This window comes from Ammospiza caudacuta, chromosome 3 (assembly GCF_027887145.1).
Source record: "Ammospiza caudacuta isolate bAmmCau1 chromosome 3, bAmmCau1.pri, whole genome shotgun sequence".
NCBI lineage: Eukaryota > Metazoa > Chordata > Aves > Passeriformes > Passerellidae > Ammospiza > Ammospiza caudacuta.
In genome coordinates this window covers 48,271,986-48,292,318 of record NC_080595.1, presented here as the reverse complement: position 1 = coordinate 48,292,318, position 20,333 = coordinate 48,271,986, and the positions used below count along the sequence as shown (strand labels likewise).

Here is a 20,333-nt window from a genome sequence, read left to right as displayed (position 1 = left end):
GGCTGTCACGCTCCAATCATGGTCCTCACTAGACCAATGCACTGCAGTCCTGAAAATCTGGTTTTCTCTATCATCTGTAGGGAAGTAAAAAGTATACCTACTGAAGATACTGAAAAATAACTTCCAAGAAACTATGATTCATGTGGAAACAAAATCTGTTTTACAGTCTTTAAAGACTGCTACTAATTAGCTGAAGTTCAAGAATAAATTGCTTGCTATGATAATGGATTTACCCAAAAAATTACTACTTGTTTTGCACCATGAGGTGCTGGTTCATTAAACTGGTACTAAAAAAGGCACTCAGACTCTGTAAAATAGGGTTTAAAATGCAACAGGGTAGAACTGACACTATACAGAGGATAATGTTACATCCCATTGGGTGCTGGGAATGCGCCTCTGTCCCGGGTGCAGCATGACATGTAGATCCCATATGTGGGAAGATTACATCAAGCTCTTACAGGATTTTCTTAAAACTTCATTGTGTCTGCTGTCAAAAAGGACATTCCCATTAGAACATCTGCTGAACTCTCAGGTAAAGGCAAGGACACACAAGTGGTGTTACTGCCATAGCGAGCTGCCTACCAGCTCCCCTGTTCCAGTGAGTTCATCCTGCAGCCAAGGGGTCTGTGCAGCACAGCACAGAACCACATTGTCCTGAGGGCCACCCCAGCACAGCCACAGCCCAGCCCCAGTGCCTGCTCAGGCTAACTGCTCTGCATTGCTAATTCCTTGATGCAGAAATGGTTCTTCAGTCAGGGTCACTTTGCCAACTTAGAGATACTGGTAAGACAATAACAAAACAAGATAATAGACCAAAAAGGGATCATAGCTACTTAGCTACACTTGGAGAAAAGCAGAGTTCACATATGTTTTAATTGATGCTTTTTATACATTAAATTTGCTCATTTAAAGTCTTTTAGTATACATCTTATTCTTGAAATTGCTTTGTTATTAACAGTCTTAAGACATACAGGGACATCTTTTGGGCGTGTATTGACAACCAATAGTAACTTATTTTTAAAAAGGATATAAAAGAACTGGCATTTGTACGGAAAACTGAATAGAAACAGTTTATTTCAAATAGATAGTATTTTAATACAAGACTGAAAAAGGATTCCTTCTCTGGTCCACTGCTGAGTAGTCAAGTGCCATCTCAGCTGAAACTACTTGGACTACCTGGATTCAGACATATTCTAAAAATGAAACCCACAAACATCTACTTCAGACTCCAAGGATTCTTAACCCAGTTAGGAGCCACTTCAGATCAAACAAGCTTTGCAAAGTTCATGTCGAATTGAAACCAGCTAAATCCCTTTCTGGTGTTTTACTTTGGAAAACTAAAAGCTAGAAATCTTGGGCCCTTGTAAGCAGGAGGTGACATAACCATAACACAGATGTCAGAGAATGGGCTATCACAGCAGCAGGCTAAGAGGTAAGGTCAAACTTCTTGCCTTTTGCCAGAAGTAAGGGGTCAAGTAAGGGTTTGCTTAGTCCAGCCTCACTGTAAAGGTTATTGGTCTAACATAAATTAAAACATAAAAAATTATAATCCATAGTTCTGTATTAAATAAATTATAAACATCCCTTTTTGACGTGGATAACTATCTTTGGATTCTATTTCAGTCTCATTTCTACTTCACAATATTGAATGTATGGTGTTGAGGAATGCTAAATGGTAGTAAAACATAACATACAGAGTGCAATTGTTGGACACAGTATGATGCAGCATTTTCATATTGCTAGATTCAGTAATGCAGGAGATTTATCTGAGCAAACACTAACAGCTTGCCAGGAAATTGAAGACTAGAGAAGGATTTAAATTTGCATTTAGCATTTCTGGTACTTGCCTAACTCAGAGAGGCAAATGCAAAGCCTAGATAGGTTAAAGGCAGGCTCAGCATGAGTCAGCACCCATTTGTACTTGACAAGGAGGCACTCTCATCAGAAGAGGTTAAATTATTTCAGTACTGATTGAAAGAACCTAGCAGCTCTTTACATCCCACAAGTGAACATCTCCTATGACTTCCACCATGTTGATCTTTTCAAGTTGTTTAAAACGATGCTTGTACTCCAGAATGTGAACCCCATTAACAGCAACTTTGAACTGGTTGGCATCACAGAAAATAATCAGCTGGAAAGCAAGAAGAGAAACAGTTAAGACTTAAGCTCAGGTAAGATGTGAAAAACAATCTGATGATCTAGCATAGACTTGGGCTAGACGTGTTTCTGTTAAAAAGAATGTTTCATGCAAAAGCAACATTTAAAAACAAAAATAGGGCATCAATAAAATTCACAGAATAACTTAAATTGCAAGGGACTCATAAGGATCATCAAATCCAACTCCATTTAATTTAAATTTACTCTTAGCACAGGTTGAATTTTTGCAACTACTTAAAAAGAAAACTGTTACTAAATAAAGACAAATCTCTGCTCTCTATGATCCCATTTAATTTGAAGTATTTTCAAGACATGAAAAGCAAGAATAGCAGTTTCATTTAAATCTGTATTAGTAATAGGACATTTAAGCACCAACATTAATCCATTTGGCAGACTTTTTCAGTTTGATGCTCTTTCACTTAATCTTACCTCAAAATACATCTCTGGACTGAAAGGAAAGTTAGCAACTTCCTTTTCTTCTTCTCCCCAGCTGTCATCAAGGTAGGAATTTCTTACAAAAACTTTCTTTTTTATTCGAGGATTCAGATGTAAAGCAATGTCCTTTGAGTCACTTGGTCTCAGATTGACTGCAAAGCTGTAAGATATTTTTTTAAAGTTTACTGTACCAAGGGTTTACAGACATGACAACAGCAGTCAATGTCATTTACCAAGTCCTCAACCAATATTCAGGCAGTTTGGGAGCCAGGGCTGTGATTCACCTGCAGATCCAAGCAGGCAGCCAGCCAGCATGCACTCATCTCCTTTGCAGAGAAACCTTTGCTGGAGGCAGCAAATGTAGGACATGACCCTGCTAGATGCACTTTACCATTCACAGCTTTCTGTACATGTCTCAGCAAGAAACTATTGAGCCAAAAGCAGCTCCCATACTGCACTAGGAAGCGGCATTCTCACAGGAACACAGAGCTGCCTGCTTCCCCACCTCTCACTCAGGCAATGGAGTGTGGAAGCTTTTCTTTACCTGAAGATATCATATCCTTTCTGCCAACAAACTGGTTGGACTCTAAGGAAAAGTTTAAGGATGCCGTGCATACAAAACATTACTTTGTAGGCAGCAAAGCTGTGCCCAGGCTGAGTGAATACTCTGCCATCTCAGACATGCCCACCAAACAGGGTTCCTAAAGGGGAGCTCTGGAGAAGGGTGATCAGAGGCAACAGTTATTCAAATACAAATGAATGCTCCAACCTGTGGCAAAGACCTTACCACATTTGAAGAAAAAGAATATTTCCTCCCCACCCAAATTAGCTCCAGCTGTCAGACTGTTGCCCTCTTTTGAGACTTATTCAGCCCAGATAGGAAATATTGCAACACTTCCAAGCTGTGAAGTTCTCTTTTTCACCAAGAAAAAGAAACATCTAAAGCTGTGTGAACTGAGCAAAAGACAATGAATAACTTATAAACTCAGTATAAATATATAGGTTGGAAAGCATAAACATAAAAAGCAAACAACCTGCATGCTTTAACAGCCAAAAGCCTCTTCATGCTTACATGCATCTGAACACATTCAGCACTTGAAAAGTGCTAATAAACTTTTCAAGCTAAAGAAGGGAAAGAAATGCTACTCTGTAAGTATTAATTATCCTATTCAATCTGAAGTCCATCCAAACTTTGTGGATAAGGACTCCAGACCCTGGATTCCAGGATGAACTCTGAATGCTGTTCAACTGCAGGTAAGAAACGTGCCCTGAGGAAGCAGGAGTGCAATACACATACAAAATGTGAAAACATGCTTCCCATCATTTTCATTTTTCATTAATTGCTTCATTTTTAGGCATGTTTTAGCAAAGCCAAAACTACCCCTCAAGGGCATGCTGAAGTACAGACACTTGCTCACCTCCATTTTGACTGAGTTATGCTCCCCTACGCCCTGAGCTTTATTTCATGTTTGGAAAACGTGTTCTTTGCAACTCTTCATTCCTAGTTTGCCATCAAAATTATTGCTCATACTCCCCTATCAGCTTTCATGGAATCACAGAATGCCCTGGGTTGGGAGGGACCTTAAACCTCATCTCATTTCAATCCCCCTGCCATGAGCAGGGACACTTTCACCAGACCTGGTTGCTCAGGGCTCCATCTAACCTGACCTTGAACATTGCCAGACATTGGACATCCACAATTTCTCTGGAAACCCTGTTTCAATGTCTCACTATCCTCACAGTTATGAATTTCTTCCTCATTTCTAACCTAAACCTAGTCTCAGTTGGAAGCCATTCCCCCTTTTCTGTCACTACATGCTCTTCTAAAAAGTCTCTCTCCAGGTTTCTTATAGGCACCCCTCATGTACCAGAATGCCACAATTAGGTCTTCTTGAAGCACTTTTTTTCCCAGGCTGAACAATCCCAATTCTCTAAGCCTTATCTTTCTGGAGAGGTACTCCATCCTTCTTAATCACTCACTTAATCACTTTCATCACTCAGTTGTTGTCAATTAGGCACCTTCATGCTTATCCCAAGGAGGTTTGTCAGAGAAATATTGTAACATGCACATCTAAGCAGACCTGCAACTCGCCTCACTTATGTTTCACCTATTTCTGACACATCCTTACTCTTGGATCTCTTTAGAATAAAAGCTGTCTCTGTACAGTACATCTGCTCACACTTCCTGAACAGTGGAAAGCCCTGAACAAACATACAGATTTGTGAATGACACAGATTTAGTAGGTAAGACACTCAGGTTTTACCTTCACTTTTCACAACGGAGCTGCTCATTCAAGTCCTCTCTAAAGCGGTAATCCTGCTGGTTCCTGAGGAAACTGCACTGTAGTTTCAGGTGATTCCAGATGCTAAGTTGCAAGTGAGTAAGGATATACAAAAGCAATGGAAAGGCCTACTCATTCTCAAGGGCACCTCAGTTAAATAACAGAAAAAAGCCCATCAGTAACACATACCTCTTTGGGTTTTTTTTCACTTCTCCTTTAATGGCAATTGTGCATCCTGGACGAAGTGCAGTATCAAGCTTCTCAAAATAAGGAACACCCTGGAAGTACACCCCCAGTAAAAATCTTGACTGTGACTTAATTTTTTTTATACAAGCTGAGCTTTACTATGGCATGATGAAATTTTGGCCTACAATTGCAAATTTGCACTTACAGCTAAAGTTATTCCTACAGTATATTGTAGGATCCTAATAGTACAGTGGAAAACTTATACTGAGACAAATACATCAGTGTACTGGGTTTTAATTTATACTACTACCTTGGGTTCAAAACAAACAAACTAATGGTGGAAGGAGGGGAGGAAGGGGAAAGAAAAAAAAAAAGAAAAAAGTAAGCATGAAACTCCCTGTAATAGTTTAAATTTGTATCACATAATTACTCAGACATATACCTGACTTCTCATCCCTGGAAGGATCAGTTTTGCTTTAAAGAAGAAGACTCATGTTAAGGTGTGTTGTTGTCCCATGGTCACATAAGTACTAGAAGGAGAGTCACTAAGTGTTCTGTCCTCCTGGCAGCAGTTCATAATGATAATGCAAGTATTTTATTCGTCTTTACTTTTCATTATGTAAGCAGTTATTTTCACCAGGGAAAAGAAGGGAATGGAGAAGCACTTCACTTTTATGTTTTTGCTGAAGTCCACCACTTGCAAATTACAATATTGTGTGTTACTTGGTTTAGAAAAAAAGACCGGAGAAGGCAGGATGTCAAGTGACAAAGCATCTAAAATTATGGCACTCACTGCAACTTCACTTTCTCCACAAATTCTATGTGTATATATTCCTGACTTCAACCCATTTTCAGTTTGAGTGCAGTCCTTGCTCCAGTGGGGATACTGCACAGGTTTTTGCATAAAGATGAGCACTCGCTCCATCTATACCCCATGTTAGCTGGGTACAAGTTCCACCCCTGAGGTGCAACACTTGCATCCAGCTGCTGAAAGTGCACACAGAGATGCATCAGCAAGAGGAAGATGTGGCAGACAGGTTCCACACATGTTAACATAATATGACTGCAGAATACTTTTGCCTTGCAGGTATTCCCTAAGGCAGAGAAAACAAAGTATGCCTATTTGAAAAAAAAAGTGACTTGGTCCTTTAAAACTTCAGATACTTCACTTTTAATTTGTTTATGGTTATGGATACTGCGTTTATCTTTTGGCTTTTCTAAATGATTTAACAATAGGTTCACTTGTACTAGCAGCAGAGGATTACCCTCTACAAAATCTCAGTGATGATCTTTCTCCAGCTGACTGTCAATTCCTTTCTTCTTGTCTTTTGTGCATGTCTTTTCATAAATAACTGAAGTATTTTTCATTGGTTTTTATTCTACATTTGCCACAAATCTACAGGGAACACTTACCAATTGTGAACCACTTGGCATTTCCCCCTATAAGAGAAGAAAAGAATATTATCTAGCTTATCAGACAATGGGGAGATTCATTCAACCTTTTACAAACATACGTACATTTTCTGTGCTTATCTTTGTTACTCCTAGAGACGATGGCTGAGAGCCTTGTAAAGGCTGCAGAAAGACAGATATTTAGGTGTCACTGCTCACATCATATAACTTTAGCATAAAGTTGGTTTAGAACAATATAAGGATCATCATGCTTTGAATGGTGAACTTTTAAGATGGAAATCTAGGGCTATGTTAATGAAAAAGATAGCCAAACCCCTACAAACTATAGAAAAGTTCTGATGATTTCTGAAGATCACCTCATTACAATTTGAATCTTTATTTAACAGTCAGAGCACTGTCTAACCCTCAGGATCACAGAGTACCCATAGACTTTTACTCATAGTGTGGCAAGTCCATACAGCAGGGTTCTTGGGATTCTAAGCAGCCCTGTACATCACTGTCCCTTCTCACAGGAAGGACAGATGAGCAACACGGCCATGGCAGAGACAGGTCCATCTTAGCCCTAGCAGATTGTGTCTTCAGGTTGTTTATTTCAGTACAAACTTACAACTTCCTCCTCAGAAAAGTGTATTAGAAGCAAAGACTAAAAGGAAAGAATTGCCTTTCTCCATTCCTATCTTCCACAAAGCATACAGCATCAGCAGATTAAACTAAGTGTATGTTTTGTGCTTGGGTCAGAAACCAACCTACAGCACCTGCTTGCCCTCAAGCTCTTCTTGGAGTCATCCTCCAAGATTAGGATGCAGACAGCTTTTGCAGAAATATTATTCTGACAATGTGCCCAAAGCCAAGTGATGGGACCCATGAAGGCCTGTTTACCGTCTTTGCAAATGATCTTTAAACACAGCAGACCCATGTTTAAAGATTACACTTCATTATGCTCAGCTTTGCCTTCTACCAAAACAATTATTAGCCTGCTGACCTGAGTCAGACCTGGTATTTGGCAGCAAGAGTCAAAAGCTTCACTCACAATGTAGTGAAGATTGTGCTGAAGAGACCCACAGTATTTCACAGGAGTAGGTAGGCTACCTTAGTGAATGGTAGAAAAGGAAAAAGACATTCACCTTCTCAATCTCCCTGGAATTTATCACCCTCAGTTTCTGTTCTAAAAATCTAACTCTTTCAGAACAAAAGTATCTTCTCCCCAGGGAAAAACTCCGTGTTAGTTTACTATCAGCAGCAGAGGTGGCAGCTGAGAGGAGGCACAGCACAGCCTTCACTTCAAATTCACTGCAGTTTGGTCCACTACAAAGTCTGAGAAAGAATACTTCTTCTCATCCCCATAAATGTACACCTCTGACTTCAGTCAACAAATCAGTCAGTTAAGCAGGAAAAACAGGGCTATATGCACAAGGAGCTCCAGCTGTGGCCAACCTTGGCATTTCAAAGCCAAGTTACAGCATGGCTACACTTGTCCCTCAGAAGCACTGACTACTCAAGAGCTCATTCTGAAGCCCCTGCAATATTTGGAAAGTCTAATCCACTCGAAGACTAAGTATCCAATCAATTCTTATACCATTTGTCCTGTTAACTTTGTAAGCTGTAAACTTTTGTCACATTCTTGCCCCTAACCACAATACTGAAACAGGAAGGCACAAATTCTCATGAGAGTCACATGCTGAAATGTGGGGAAACCAAAATCTCCTTACTAACGTTGGACTGTGTAGCTGCTTCTCCTTCCTTTTCACCATAAATCCCACTTGGCAGCTTAGCAGGACAGAGGAAATGAATCAAACAAGTCAGCTATCTATACAACTTACCTTAAAAACAAACTCAACGGCTTTGATCTGCACTTTGCCATATATTCCAAGAGTATCTATTTTTTCAAGGCTAATTCTGTGCTTGTAGAGCAGCAAGTGCTTTTTGTTTACAGCCACCTAAAGAGACGGGAAACCAAACAGAAAAACTATATCAAATATACATTACATCAGCCATGTATCAAACTGTATGCACACATCTCTGGTTTACACTGGTTTGGTACAGAAACAATTTGGTACAAAACACTCCTAGGAGTGTCCTAGAAATATCATATCAACTAAGTTCAGCTCATCTATGATTCAGTCTCTTTCCATCACTATGAGGGAGATTCATTTACCTACACTAAAATTTGCACTTCACACCTTTGTTTCTAACCTAATCATTCACCAATGTGGTATTATTAACACAACAGAATATATTATTGCAGTCTAACAGAGCAAGACAAATACCCCTCACATGTCACCTCCAAAAGGACTGTCCTATACTTGCCACAGAACAGTTTTATCCCAACATTAACCCTCTGCACATACAGAGGGAAGGGTGGAGTAGCCATTAGCTATGGCAGGGAGTTCCTTGCCTACTCATCCAATTTGGAGCGAAGCAGTACAAAATTAAAGGTCTGATTTAATTAGCACCTCTTTAAAGCAAAGCTCTAAACTTTTCTGTAGTGAGACTATACCTAGGTAACAGAGACACCTAGACCTCCAATATTTATTTCAATTATACAAGATACCTCTACTTTATTGGCCAGAAAATGGCTGCAGATAAGAATCAATCCAGACTCACCTGGAACTTATCCTTTAAAATCATGATGACAATCTCAAATGACTTTCCTTTTCCAAAGGGCATCTCATAAGTGATCTCCTCCCAGCCCCATTTCTCCCTCTCCAGTGTGTTGCAAACAATGCAGCCAGACCTTTTGAAACGGGGGTTGAAATGGAATGCCACATCAGCTCGAGGCTTTATGCTGTTGCCACACTGTAAATCCACCTGGAACCTAATCACAAAAATGAGACAAACCACATTCAGCTCAGTGTCTCAAGAACTCACCTAAAGGCTCAGTACATTGTGTTTTACTGTGGAGCCTCAGAACAGGCAGACACAATGAATGTCATTGGATAAGAAACAATGTGTGAGGTTCTCCCATGATCTACTTGCAGTGAATATAAATGTTTAAATTTATTTAATGGTCATCATTCATATCATGTAAGCTCCTCACTTACTGTGTTCCCATTACCTTCAGCAGAACATATCAAATGAACCTTGGATAAGGTCAGGGAACAGAACTCCCTTACTGGGCACAAGCACTAGTCCATACCTCCCCATCCCAGTTTAACTTAATTCCTACACACAACACATTTAGTCACCAATTTTGTTAGTGTCAGATTACCCTTTAAACCTGCATTCAATCTAATGCTACCAAAAGGATTTAATCAAGCCTTTGTGTGCCATCCTAAGAAGGATCCCTGGAAACATTTCACCCTTTACATTCTTGCTCACATGGTGACACTGCAAAATATGACAACAGAGCCTCTACCTGTCTGCATCATCAGGAACAGTCCCATGTATCACAATCTGCTCTCCAGGAACAAGGCCACCATGTATTGTCCCAACATATGGAATGATCTAGAAGAGGGAAGAACAAAAAAAAGCAGAAAAAAATATTCCAATACCGTTTTGTGATGGAGGCAAGAAACCCCAAAGTAATTTAAAAATTAGTATTCTAATTCTTAGTTATATGATGCTCTACAGCATTAGAAGAAACACAACTAGTTTTTAATATAAAAGAATACAAAACAGGAAGGGAAAACCTGGCATATTTTCCCCTATGAAAATCAAGATTTTCAGATAAAACTTAAATTTCCATCCTCCATTCTTAGCTCTCAAATGAAGTCATAATATTTTATTGCCTCACTATTCATAGAGCATAAAGAGGATTCACTTCAAATTAGGTCATTCCCAAGGGCTGACTATTATCAGCCCCTTGCTGGTACCAGAAGGCAATTTCCACAGCTCCTCTGACCCCAGACTACAGGGCTGCCTTTTTGCTTGTTCTTGCTCCATTAGGGAAAACAATGACAGGAAGAGACTATGCCACAGTGTTTGCTTAGTAAAATCTACACAAACACAACAAAATACCTCATCCTAATGAGCTAAGAACTGCAAAGTGCACTAAAACAGCCCTGTCCAGGAGTCTTGGATTTTATGGTGCCTACAGTATGCAGTCTGGCTCAAAGCCTCACTATCTCTTCTTCCTTATCAATAGCTGGAGAAGGTAACACATGGATGTTACACTGAACTAAAATGGCAGCACAGTGAGAGTTGTTCAGCCACAGGGAGGGATGAGTCATTTAGGATAAAAGCCCCAAACACCCCGGCACAGCTCACTGTGACATGCTCACAGAATCCCTACCCTGACCATCCAGCATTTCAGGAAGGGATGGGAAGCACCTCAGCATTAAACTGTGGAAGTTCCCAGGTGCCTGGCCCAAGAGGAAAGCAGTAAGTCTGCATCTCATCACATGTGTGATGCGCTCCAGATTGAAAAAGGAAGTAAATGGTAGAAAATGTTACATTTGCTCTGGTTAACCAAAAGAAAAATTTACCAAGATTGGTTTTGGTAGTTTATAAGATACTCCTGAAATGGAACATCAATTGCAAACAAAAGTTCCAGTAATTTAACAACAAAAATAACAAACACATTGGAATTACTACTCTTGAATGGAATATTGGACCATAAAACAACGAGTTGAGATTTTTATTTTTAAAATATATAGATCACTGCATGAAACAGGCAGATATGATAAGGATATTTGTCTGCTGACACATATTTTTACTAATCTGTGAAGAAAAAGGCAGGACAACAGAAATTGTCTAAATCCATGTTGATCATTTCTGCCAGTAGATACACATCCTTTTCTGCCCATTCTCCACTTTCCTTCTCAGCTACCCACCCACTGCATAAAACCTAATTCAGAGTCATCTTCTGCATCAAGAAAAAAAAAAATACGACTTGCTTCTTAAGCAAATTGGCAGGTTAAGTCTCATCATGTCTATTTGCTTTAGCAGGTGCAGTAGAGGAGGACCAAAATGTGAAATTAAGTGTTAAAAGTGAAAGAAAAGTGAAATCCCTGTGTTTACTAGCAGTGGCTTGTTTCCTTAAAATACAAGTTGCACATTGGAAGGTAATTTTTATTGAAATAATATTAATCAAAAATTAAAAGTGTATAATAATTGTTCTCATTTTTACACTCTGCTCCTGAGGGGCAGTAGCTCTACTGCAATAAAGTAGTAAGCTACTGGTTCATTCTCCAAAGACAAACCAAAGAAGCACACACAGGTCAGGGATACTGGTACTTGACCACTTTAGTGAAGCAAAGTTCTGTACTCCTGAAATGGAACTGTAGCAAAAGCACTTCTTTATATTCAAAAGGATCCATTTATTTAAAAGAAAAGGTGACCCATGAACTCTTCAGAAGCTCAGACGTGGGACTGCATGCTTGAGAACAGTACAGTAATGAAAAAGTACATCTCAGACTCTGAGACTCAAACCTGTAAGAGAGTTATGAAGTTTTGCTGCTAGTGGAACAATGTACTGAAACAATGGCATTTTCACAGCCTGCCCTGCTACAGAAGGGCTGAGGTTGGAAGACACCTCTGGTCCCTCTAACAAAATGCCTTGCTCAAAGCAAGGTCAGACAGAGCAGGTTACTCATTGCCTTCTCTGGAGGCTGCCCCAAAGTCATTGGCACAATCCTTCCCAACTCTGCCTCCATATTCCAATCCCAAATACTCATTCTTTCTCTCACAATAGACTCTTGACCCCTAAGCTCTAGTTGAATTCTCCTGCTAGGTCTTTTCACCCATCATACTGGTCAGTCCCCTTGCAGGCACCCAATTTTGCTGGACTCAGTCTCTCTCTCACACTACTCATTTGTCCTAAACATCTCCTGATCCTTCTCTTCACACCTCCTCTCCCACCAAGATCTCCATCTACCAACTTTCACCCTCCCTCTCCTTTTGCACTTCAGTCCTTCCACCTTCTAGTTCATCATACAGTTTTCCTTCCTCCATCCAGCTGGGTTCTTGTGAAGGAGGTTGAAATTATTCCCTCATCCTTACTCTATTCACTTTGCAAGCGGTGACCATACCCTGGGAATAAACAATCAGATTCACTGAGGGCCCAAGAGTGTGACAAAAGCTGCAACAGACAAGGAAGTGTGCAGGCCTGTGCTACTGCACATTCCCCATAAATACTGCACACATTTTAGTATTTGTAAAGGGGTCTAGCACAGAATGGTAAAAATACTACTTCCTGCAGGTTCAAATGAACAACCTTTTTTAAGCCACAACAGAAAACACAGCTTCAGGTCACCCCTTCAGGGTAAGCCAAAGTCAGGCTGCTGTCACAGACCATGAGAATGACAGAACTTTTTCAGTGAAAGTTTCCAGACTCTGAGCAAGGCAAACAAAATTCTGTCAAATCCAGTCTTTGCAACTGCTGAATCATGTCAGCTCAAGTCTTCCACAGAAAATAGGATTTATTATGAATTAAAATATGAACTATGAAAAAATATTCCAAGTTTAGTTGTTCAGACTGAAGTTACAGGCACCACAAAAAAAAAACATTTCATGACAACTGCCAAGCATCACCCATGTTTACAGAGAATTAGGAGTGAAAACACATCTTATCATACTTTCACTTTCCAGCATATTCTGCAAAAATGCCAGATATCTATGTAAGCTGTACATGAAACAGGATTATCCTCCAAGGCTAACAGAACATCTGTCCTCTTTTGGAAGTCCTATCCATTTGTTTACAGCACAATTTCTAAACACCATCAGCTCTTCGTGACATTCTCCCTCACAAACCTGAGGGATGCAGAGCTCTCAGCAGCATCCCTCACTGTGCACATCAGTACTGTTGAGATAAAACAGCAAAGTCCCCTCTCCCAGGGGACACATTGTTGAAATGACAGAGGAGTTACCGGGTTGCTGATTGTCTCCTGTGATGTATCCAAGGTCAGTTCACCTAATTCTTTCTGTGGTGTATCCAAGGTCAGTTTACTCATTTCCTCCTGTGGTGCACCTAAGGATGTCATCTTCCCTCCTGCAGCTGAAGTTTGTCAGTTCTGTGTGGCCACTGCTGGAGCGTACGTGAAGAACTCACTGATCAGGCAACACCAAAGGAGTGATCCCTTGGAAAAAAAACCCAAAAACTTTAATTAAAGAGAAAAAAGGTGACACAACATGAAGTGAAACCCTCAGTACCTCCAAGGTAAAGAGCACAAGAATGATGCAAACATCTTTCCAGTAAATTTGCTGGAGTTTTGAAATATGAAATTAAAAGGCTTGCACAGAGCACTGAGATGCCCCACTGGTAAACAGTGTCAGCAGCAGTGTGCTATCCCCAGATTTCCAATGGCAGACAAGCCTTAGCAGGTGACCTTGCCTTTTCCACCTTTATCTTACATAAAGAAATAATAGGCAAAAACAAGAGACACAGAAGGTCTTTTATATTTCTTCCTCCAACACGTACACTCCCAGAACTCCCCAAGTAATAACAGGAGTTTGTAAAATTACAATTAAATGCACAACATTAATAAGAAATAAAGTCTGTGAGTATACTCAGCTACACTGCAACTTCTTCAGCAAATCCTTTAACAAAGTGTCCAAAATTCAGGGCCCAATTGAAACTACTAAGTATTCTTTCTGGCATATTCTGGAGAAAAGTAGCATGTAAGCTATGTGGTGATGACAAGCAGACTAGCCACATTATAATGGACAACAGCAAGCAATGTTATAAAGAAGGAAAAAAAACTGTGCAGGCCAATTTTATCAATTTCACTTTTAAAAGAAGAAAATAAAAGACCAAATCAAACAATAATTTTGCCTTTGTGGTTGTACGGTCCAACAGCAGACCCCACGAAAATGAAGCCTACAGCCCAGCAGCCTGCTATGTGAACTTCCTGTGCCTGCAACAGCAACCCAGATCCTGCCAGGAGAGGATCCTGCCACAGGATCTTGGCAGCGCAGGTGGCACCATGACAGAGTGATGAGTTGGGGGTTTTCTTGTTTGCCTATTACTTTTTCATTGACAAGGTCGCAATAACGAAGGAAAGCTGCAATTCAGGCTCTGTTTGTCAAAAGCAGGACATGCAACTGCAAAGGTCTCCTGCATCCTTCTGCCAGAGCAACCTTTACCAGGGTACGTGCTACACCAAAGCTGCAACGCGGCAAGTTGAGGCTTCCTGGCTGCCCTGTTACCTCACACATTCTGAGGGGCTGGAAAGACCTCCCACAGACAAACGGCAAACCACAGAGACCAAAAAATAATAATAATAAGCAGCTATTATGCTTCTCACTGTGACACAGAGAAAATGTGTCCTTCACGAGTTACCTTCACGACGGTAACTCCGGCCAGCCCTTACAATTAAAGCGAAATTTTGTAGGAGTGCGAACAAGGCTTCTGCAAAGAGAATTAGCGAGATGCTGTCTGGATATCTGCAAGCAATTAAAGCACAAAACACTGGCGGTGCCCCCTCGTCCCCCGCTATAAACCCAAGACTCCCGAACACTGGAAGGACACAGGACCAAGCAAATCACTTCAGCGTTACAGCGAACCGAGGCAGTTCCGGCTTCCCATAGCCCCGCCGGGAGCAGCCCCTCTCCCCGACCCGCACAGGGGCGGGCAGGGGGAGCGTCCCCGCGTTCTCCGCTCCGTCTCTTACCTGCAGGACACACCGCGGCGATCAGCAGCGCCCGCTCACCCGCGGGAGGCGCCCGCCCGGCGCCGCCGCCATCTCCGCCGCTCCCGGCCCCGCGCCCGCCCCGGCCCTCACCGCCGTGACGTCACCGCGGCGCGTGCCCGGCGCGGCCTGCTGGCCCCGGCGCCTCCCCCTGCGGCCGGCGGGGCCGGTCTTGAACCTTATGCAGTGCATTGCACTCCTTTCCCTGGGCGCCGTTCCTTCCTTTGGGTGTTGTGCTTCCTCTGGACGGCCCGTGTTACAGCGCAGCCCCATCTCCTCACGAGGCACATCTCACGCTGAGTTGTTAGGTCCTTTCCAACCCTCAGGTGACCAAGTCCCATCCCCCTGCGAAGGCAGGGTTACCTCGAGCAGGTGACACAAGAATGCAGCCAGAATGGGTTTTGAACGTCTCCAGACGGGAGTTGTTGTTCCCAGTGCTCTGCCACCCTCTCTCTACGTAAAGAAGTTCTCCCTTATATTCCTGGGGTTTAGTTTATGGCCATTGCTCCTCACCCTGTCACTGGGCATCACTGAAAACAGTTTGGCACCATCCTCTTGAACTCACCTTTGAGATACTTCTATATATTAATGAGATTCCCCTCTCAGCCTTCCCTTCTCCAGTCTAAGCAGGCCCAGCTCTCACAATCTCTCCTCATAAGAGATACTCCAGTCACCAAATCGTCTTTATGGCTTCCGCTGGACCCTCTCCAGGAGCTCCTTGTCTGGTACTGGGGAGCCCAGAACTGGACACAGCACTCCAGATGTGGCCTCTGTAGGGTGGAGCCGAGGAGCAGGATCACCTCCCTCAGCCTGCTGGCCACGCTTCCCAAGGCACCCCAGGACACCATTGGCCCTCTTGGCTGCAAGGGCACTGCCGGCTCGTGGTCAGCTTTCACCCACCAACACCCCCAGATCCTTCCCTGCCAAGCTGCTCTCTAGTAGGTCAGCCCTCAGCCTGTGCTGGTACTTGGGATTATCCTTCCCAGGTGCAGGACCCTGCACTGGCCCTTGCTGAACCTCATTAGGTTTCTCTCTGCCCAATTCTCCAGGTTCTCCAGTGGCCCACGATGACTGTGGTCATTTCTGTGACCATCTTCATGTCACCAGACCCAAACACAGTTTCCAAGCTCACACTGGGTCATTGGCTGCCACAGAACCTTTGGGTTTCTGAAAACCTGGAAATCTTATACCCAACCCAATCTTTAAAACCACCACCCCAAGGCTGCACTTCCATCCTCCTGTTCCCTTGCAGGCCCCACTAAGAGGGATTTTGGCAGTATTGGTAAGGTAAGCAGGAAGGCCAATGAAGTCCCTTGCAGTTTTACAGCTCCTGATGTGTAACAACAGTCTGCTCAGAGCAGCACTACTTCAGGTTCCCCCTGTTAATATGCTGGATGGGGAAAAGATGAGCACAAAAATAAAGAGTGCAACAAGGCTCACAAGCTCAAATCACCATCTCCTATTCAATTAAAGGCATTCAGTATTTCTCTGCCTTGCAAAAAGCAGTGTATGTGGCTATAGAGAATTTAGAATGGCATTCAGCCACTTGTCACAAAGACCACTAGAGTATCTTAGCTAGATGATATCCAGTCTTTTATTCCACAATTAACCAACACAAAAGCCCCATCTCAAATCATCTATCTACTTGCTAGAGTTCTGCTGATAGCTGTAGGACTGCTGCTTTAATGGGTACCTCAGCTTAGCTATATAAAATTGGAAGGATTCGTTCAAAGAAAGGTATGATAACACTTCTTTTGAGAATTGCAGAAATGAGATACTCAGATAAAAGAGCAGCAGAGCAGATTGCCTGGGGAAAGGTACCTTAGAATCATGCATGGTTGTGAGAGAGGACTGACAACTATTATCTGTAGTCAGGTGCTAGCAAAAAGCCTGCTATTCAACTGTTCTACATAATTCCACAGCACTACTTAAAAAGAGAACAAATAAAAGGTCCTGAGCCTGAACTACCACTTAGTTTTTCTTTGAAGCTATTTTCCAGGCACTCTAGTCAAAAGAGTAAAACACTTTAATAAAACCAGACTGACATAAGTACCTGAAATACACTCAATTGTCAGTATTAGACTGCAACCTGAAAGTAGGTTTGAAAGTTCAGGTCAAACAAAGAAAATGTGCTGAAAGGTTGGAATAAAAAATATGATGCTGAAAGGAAGAGCAATAGGTGGAAATGTTTCTAGAACCACAGAAAGTAAAGTTTTACTACTTTACTACTTCTTGCTCAGGGCTCTTCTACTTTTGGGAAGAAACAAACCAGAGGAAATACAGTGATTTGAATTATGCACCAGTTCCTTACAGAAGCAGAACAGCAGCTTGATTCATGTGATTTTAGGCTGAGTCATGGGCAGTTTATGAAATTTGCAGGGAAGCCCCTGTTTCAGCTCCCAAACCTGATGCAGCATTGACAATGAGTCAGTTGGGTTACAGCTTCAGCATCTTTGTGCTACAGTGCTGTTCCTTTGTTCATAGACTGTCAGTCTTCTGCTGATTTCTTGTGACTGTTGTTTTTAGCACCATTTACTAATGGCAGTCCTGGCAGCAAATAACAAAATCTTCCCTTATTTCCACAGTCCAAGTCCTAATTCAGGCTTTTTCTTCTAAATTTGATGTGCTCTCAGCCATTGCTGGGACTGTGTGTAATCCTGTCAGCAAAGATTTCTCATGTTCTGGCAGAATTTTGCTTGCTGGAAAAACAGAAATGCTTTGTCAAACAGATGCAGCCAATTTCAGCTGAAGTAAATACAGCAGCTATTCTTGGCCATAAGGCCTTTAACTGAGGACCCTGTTACCCCTAAGAAATTTTACCTGCCCTCTCCTGTCCTTGATTCCAAGCCTGTAACCTGTGTCTCTCAGGATAGCAATCCATGGTCCAAAGTCAAGGTGAAAACATACATAGTCACACTCACTTACTTGGCCTGGTATTTTATGCACAGTTCCAATTATAAAATTTCCATCAATAATGGAATTCCCTAGACTTGACATAAATAAACACTAGTCTCCATTAAGAAACCTGCTCATGACTAATTTTGAAAATTACTCTTGACTAATTTTTTTTATATTGTTGTATATAATAACTAATTTTCCCTAGTTTATACAGTACTAGAGGCCACAGGGGTAAAGCCTCTAGCACATTGGACTATTCAGCAGACATTTTGTGCTTAAGTACTTCACATGATCTCAAAAGACTGACATTGTCGTGTCTTCTGTAGTTTTAGTGGAGCTGTTTGTGCACTACAGCATTTTCTGATGGAAATTATTCCCCTAGCTTCTTTGAAAAGCTTTAGGCTCAAGGAGGATATAAGTCACCCCCTCTTGGTACACCAACATTAAAATTTCAGTCGACAGCCCAGCTGGCTCAGTGTTTACTTATCTATGAGGTAATCAGTGGCCTTCCATAACTCTTCCTTGACATGTCACTATTTAGCTTCAGTGATCATTCAGATTTTCCAGCTTTTGGTTTAAAGTTGCAAATCACAGGAAACAAAAAGTAATAGTTTTTTAAATGGGCTTAAAGATTCAAAAGCTTAAAATGCTACAGCTGCTTCAGGAACTACCAAGTATTCTATTATTCTGTTGCAATGCCTGCTTTTTAAAGCAAAATGCTGAAGAGAAGCAAAAGAGCAAACAAGATACAGAATAGATACGAGGGCCAAAGGATAAAGAAGATACCAAGAAGTCACTAGACCTTTTGAAAGCCAATTATAGGCCATATAACCCTAAAAACATACTCACCCCTTCTTTCTTAAATCAGTGACATGACACTCCAGGTTTCCTGAAGTAGTCAGGATCACTCCTTCATTTACATTGCAATAGCTAGGAGAGCAAACCTGTGTCTGTGCTTGCCCTGTCTGCACACCCAGCACACCCCCACCCCCAGGCACTTGGGCCACAGTCTGCACAGTGATTCAATCCCTGCCTACCTAGGGACATAAGAACTAGGAAATATCACACATCTGTGCCAAAGGAAAGACTGTGTGATGTTCTCCAAAGTGGGGACTGTGACCAAACCCAAGAACCCTAGAACTTCACCTTCACACCTTCATCATCCTCCTTGCAGTTGCTCCTGGATTTCCCTGGTGGGTCTCTGCAGTTACAGAGGAGCTCACCTGCCCTCAGCTCTGCTGCATTTTCAAGGGAGGCGTGTGAGGGTGTAGTATCACCTCTCACCAGGAGATGGTAGGTGTTTCCTGATGGTTAGAGACGATCAGGCTCTTAAAAGACCTTTGAGACAGTGAACTTCTCTGCTTCAGAGAAAGCAGAGGCAAAAGTAAATAAGGACCAAAAAAACCACCCACAATACAGGATTGTGAATGAAGTAGGGGAAGCTCACATATATTGGGTGCAAAGACAAAAATAAACCCTCAGCTTAGACTCAAGATATTTTTACTACTGTAAGGATTTGCATGCCCCTTTCTTATCATAGCTCTTTCCATTAAAGAACTTTTTAGTTATATAATTTTTTTTAATGTCATCAACAATATAAAACTTTGGGGTTTGGGGTTTTTTTTTGAGTCAAAAAACATTCCCAAATTAAATATTGGGTAATTTTGAAACAAACTCATAATAAAAAAAGAATAATTTCACATTCATGTGTAAAGTTGTGTATCCATTCCTTGCTGTACATAGATACACAGAACACATTTATTATGCAAGTTACTTGCACTGATCTTTCTCATTTAAGAATCTCGGGCAACTCTCTATTATTACCACAATAACAAATATACATTTCCTCAAATGACCGGCCTTTGAAATCAAGAATCACTGTCTTACAAAGGCAAAATACAGAGATCAAGCTAGTAAGTATGCCCAGCTGTTAACTGCCCCTCTGCCCCTAACAGAGGGTACAGCAACCCTTACCCAAGGCTGTCTACTTCTCTTTGCCATCAGTTTCTGTCAGATTCTTGCCTCATGGGGGTCAGTTAAGTTTCTTGTAGGACAGAGTCAGTCCCAGTCCGTGGCCAAAATACAGGCAAATACTACTGACTGCACCTCTCAAAGTAAGTTCTTTTAGTGCTGCTGATATTCAGCCTGTTCAACCAGTAGATCCATACCTTCCCTATCCACTTAAGGCCAACTGACAATAGACATAGAATCAAGACTAGCTGAAGTTGGGGACTAGGAAAAACACTTTTCTGTCAGAATAAAAAGAGGCAACAAGCTCACATCCTCATTTAATAGCGCTCTGCCCTTCTATCCAAAACTGAACCAAAATTTAAAATTACAAGATATTTCAAAAGTAGTTATGAATAACTAATTGCTTTGCCTTCATGGACAGAAG

At 41.6% G+C, this 20,333-nt stretch overlaps 1 protein-coding gene across 2 annotated transcripts; it reads right to left on the bottom strand.

The window, feature by feature from the left end:
* Positions 1 to 1,043: 1,043 nt before the first annotated feature.
* LGALS8 (galectin 8) lies at positions 1,044 to 15,109 on the bottom strand. Of its 2 annotated transcripts, XM_058801667.1 has the most exons (10): positions 15,023 to 15,109; positions 13,280 to 13,489; positions 9,829 to 9,917; positions 9,078 to 9,288; positions 8,294 to 8,410; positions 6,579 to 6,635; positions 6,474 to 6,500; positions 5,064 to 5,152; positions 2,587 to 2,752; positions 1,044 to 2,131 (listed from the first exon to the last, which is right to left on the bottom strand). In XM_058801667.1, the coding sequence occupies exons 2-10, from the start codon at positions 13,391 to 13,393 to the stop codon at positions 1,982 to 1,984; spliced, it is 1,020 nt and encodes a 339-aa protein (XP_058657650.1). In that variant the 5' UTR covers positions 13,394 to 13,489; positions 15,023 to 15,109; the 3' UTR covers positions 1,044 to 1,981. The 2 variants fall into 2 exon arrangements, with proteins under 2 accessions (XP_058657650.1, XP_058657649.1); XM_058801666.1 differs by lacking the exon at positions 6,579 to 6,635.
* Positions 15,110 to 20,333: the final 5,224 nt, after the last annotated feature.